The sequence below is a fragment of the Brassica oleracea genome, chromosome C4 (assembly GCF_000695525.1).
Source record: "Brassica oleracea var. oleracea cultivar TO1000 chromosome C4, BOL, whole genome shotgun sequence".
Classification (NCBI taxonomy): domain Eukaryota; kingdom Viridiplantae; phylum Streptophyta; class Magnoliopsida; order Brassicales; family Brassicaceae; genus Brassica; species Brassica oleracea.
Window position 1 is genome coordinate 12,145,758 of NC_027751.1, and position 3,599 is coordinate 12,149,356.

The 3,599-nt window shown below is 36.6% G+C and overlaps 1 protein-coding gene across 1 annotated transcript; it reads right to left on the reverse strand.

Moving 5' to 3' along the window:
• Window positions 1-2,516: 2,516 nt before the first annotated feature.
• Window positions 2,517-3,101, reverse strand: LOC106338132. Its single transcript, XM_013777175.1, has one exon. The coding sequence runs from the start codon at window positions 3,099-3,101 to the stop codon at window positions 2,517-2,519; it is 585 nt and encodes a 194-aa protein (XP_013632629.1).
• Between the last annotated feature and the right edge of the window lie 498 nt (window positions 3,102-3,599).

The following is a 3,599-nucleotide window of genomic DNA, read 5'->3' on the forward strand; positions in this document are numbered from 1 at the left end:
TTTTTTATTATATTTTAAAATTCTGTAAAATAATAAAAACGAAGTAAATTCGTAGCTAATGTACGACCTCTTTACGTGGAAATCTTACGAGGAAATGACGAGAAACAGTTTACGAGTATTTTACGAGGAATTATTTACGAGGAAATAACGAGGAAATGTTTACGACCATTTTACGAGGAAATCATTTCGTGGTCGTTACGTGTATTTTGCGAGGAAAATCTTTCAAGGTATTTACGTGTAGATTACGAGGAACTGTTTTCGAGTTATTTACGAGGAATTGTAGCGACGTCCTTACGAGGAATTGTAGCGACGTCTTTACGACGAATCGTTCTACTTCGTCTTTACGACGAAATATATTCCTCGCTAAGTTACGACGAATTAGCGAGGAAATATGTGTTACGACGGACGTGTAACGAGCAAACGCGTTTCCTCGCTAATTCGTCGTAAAGCCTCTTTTACGACGAAATAACGAGGAAAACCGCCCTCGTTAAGATTATGTTTTCTTGTAGTGTTAGTGCTTCTTATAATCCGAGTCGTATAATCTTTGTTCATATTCAGAATTATATATATGGACCAAAACATGAATGATTTTCCGGAATCGGATACTCCATTCAGCTTCCAACACTTATTATACGGCGATGATTAGCAGAGGTGGGACACTTATCCGAGCGTTGATGTTAATGCCAACTTACTACTACATCCAACGGTCGAGATGAACTATGATGGTCTGACAATAGAGCCTAATCCAATTTCAATGATATCCTATGGTAATAATCTACTTTCAACAAGTTTTTTTTAGAGATATTAAGCTTTTGGATGAATAATATAGACTTATTGAAAATGTATAGGAAGAAACAATCGAGCAGTGGTTACAGACACTGGCCAATGAACCAGTTGAAATACCATCACATGAAGAACTCCACTTCACGTGAGGTACATAATTGGTTTATTGGTAATTTAATTAGGTATATTACATTCTGTTGTGAACAAATGCAAATCAAATTAGAAGAAAACATAGTAGGCAAAACGTATTGAGACGAATACATACTTAGGGTTTGTATATTATTACGTGAATGAATAACTTTACTGATTGACCCATATTTATATTAGTTTCAAAACTCAATTTTTTTTGCTTTATAAATACATACTTATTCTGGAAAAAGTAAAATTTCTAATGAATGTTGAACTTTTACATGTGCACAGAGATTTAAGACATTTGCAGATGCAACACATTTGTATAACATTTCTCAGTGGAGATAAATTTGAACCATGTAGAAAACTAAAAGGAATATGTATATATATATAAGGAGAGCCGTGCTCACCTTATCATTTTTGAGGCATTGGCCTCAGGACCCTTCTCATATCAATACATTTTGGGGCTCCGATTTTCATAAAATACACAATCAAATTGAGAATATGATAACTGAAAAACCATACTATCCTTTAATACTTTTTAATAAACTATCATTTTTGTTTAGTTGTTGTAGACATTAATTTTTTTTTTAATGTCAAAAACACTTGTTGTATATAATTTGAATTTATATATTAAGTTTTCAATTGTAACTAAAATATAACGTTTGCCAATAATTTTCATAAATTACTTTTTTTTATTAAAAGTAATGCCAAAATTTAAGATAGAAAAACAATTTATTTTCTGGTTCATGTTAAAAAGTTTAATACTATTGTTTGATATATAAACTATTATGGCCTCAGGCCCCTCATAGCCCTCGCACGGCACTGTATATAAGGTGGTAGTAAATTATAATTCTGTAAGACTGTAACTATATTGTATTCAGGAACTATTGCTCATTAGTGAACAGATAAAAGATGTCGGCACTGGTTTAGACGTTGATGTCATTGATGGGAATCTGAACCGAAGAAGGTATGAAGATCGTTCTGGTCAAGCGGAGAAATGTGTGATATGTCTTGATGAACTTAAGTACAATGATGACGCTTCTAAGCTGGCATGTGGGCATGACTTTCACTTCGAGTGTATCAAGAACTGGCTAATTGTCCACACATGACCGGATCTGAGAATTTGGGGGCTTAAAACATTTCTTAAAGAATTTTTGTAATTTTGAAGATTGATACCTATACAAAAAGGCTCCAAAATTTTTGGGGGGGCCAAAACTAATGTTTCACTTGCCTATGTCCAGATCCGGTCATGGTCCAGAACAAGTGTCCTCTTTGCAAGCAACAAGCTCTCTCATTGTTTCATGAAGCTGAAAATTTGAATGTGTTAGAATTGTTAACACTGATCTTTTTTGTTTAAGAGTTTCGGTATCCAGTAGTTTAATGAATAATATAGAAGTTTCATAATGATAAAAAGGTTTACCGAAATTTATGCAAGTTTGTAATCATTTGAGCACCATGCACCGGTTTATAGTTTTTTTTTGTTGCTAAATTGTAAATATCATATAAATGAAAGTAGATCTTACAGGCGAATCTAATGTTTGAGCCATCTCGGCAAAAAGAAAGAAAAAAAAAATGGATCACCAAAAGCAACAATCGCTAGTTTATCTCAACCAAAGAGGCGTAAGCGAACAGAAGTGCTTGCTATGCTTCCTAGCTGAAATGATGTTTCTCAACTCTTTATCAATACCATAGAACACTGATGCAGCAGGGAGTGAGGTCTGGTTATGAATTAGGTTGTTTCTTTGCTTCCACAGATGAAAAATGACGGTTTGAGTAGCCATCTTCCTCAGTAGCTTTAGCTTTGTGTTTCCAGATGCTCTGATCCATGAGAGCAGTTCTGACCAGTCTGTGAGAGTAGATGATGGCGCTTGACACCTGATGAAGACCTCTCTCCAGACTTGGATACTGTAATCACACCTCAAGAATAGATGGTCTCTGTTTTCTATGTGACGAGAGCAGAATGGAAAGTCGGTAGAGACCGGTAGACCCCAAGCTGCTAGCCTGTTCCTTGTGGGCAGTCTATCATAGTTGGCAACCCACATTGTGAATGCGTGCTTTGGAACAGCTCCCTTGAACCAAACAACATCGGTCCAATCTACTTCCTCCTGCCTAGGCCTGAGGAACTCCCATGTAGTTGAAGATCTGAAAAAACTTAAGGGAGAATCACCAGCAATCCATTCATACATATCATCAACATCATGAGATAAAGGCAATGAAACAGTAGTGGGGTAAGAGTGAAAGTCCACTTCCTGCTGTGATCTTGGGTGAGGCAGGGACCAAGATGAGCCCGTGATAGCTTCTGCCACCACCGCGTCAATTCTGATTCAGATTCTACGAGGTCCTGTCTTCCCGATATAGTTGTATAGTTGACCCAATGGAGACCAAGGATCGAACCAGAAGCTTGCGGTCATACCATTCCCTAGGGACAGTCTGCAGAATTGGAGAGCTAAAGGCCGCAGCTTAAGGAGCCTTTTCCAAGCCCATGAATCGCAGTTCGATGGTTCGATGCTCCAAAACGACTTCTCATGCAGGTGAGTACTCCGCACCAGTTTATAGTTTATGAAAAACAAAAACGAATTTTGCTTTTTAAATGTAATTTGTCAAAAATGGTGAAACGCTTGCAAGACCTTACCTATGAAGTGGTTGTCCTTTTTCATCTTTGTCATAATAATTAACTAGATGAT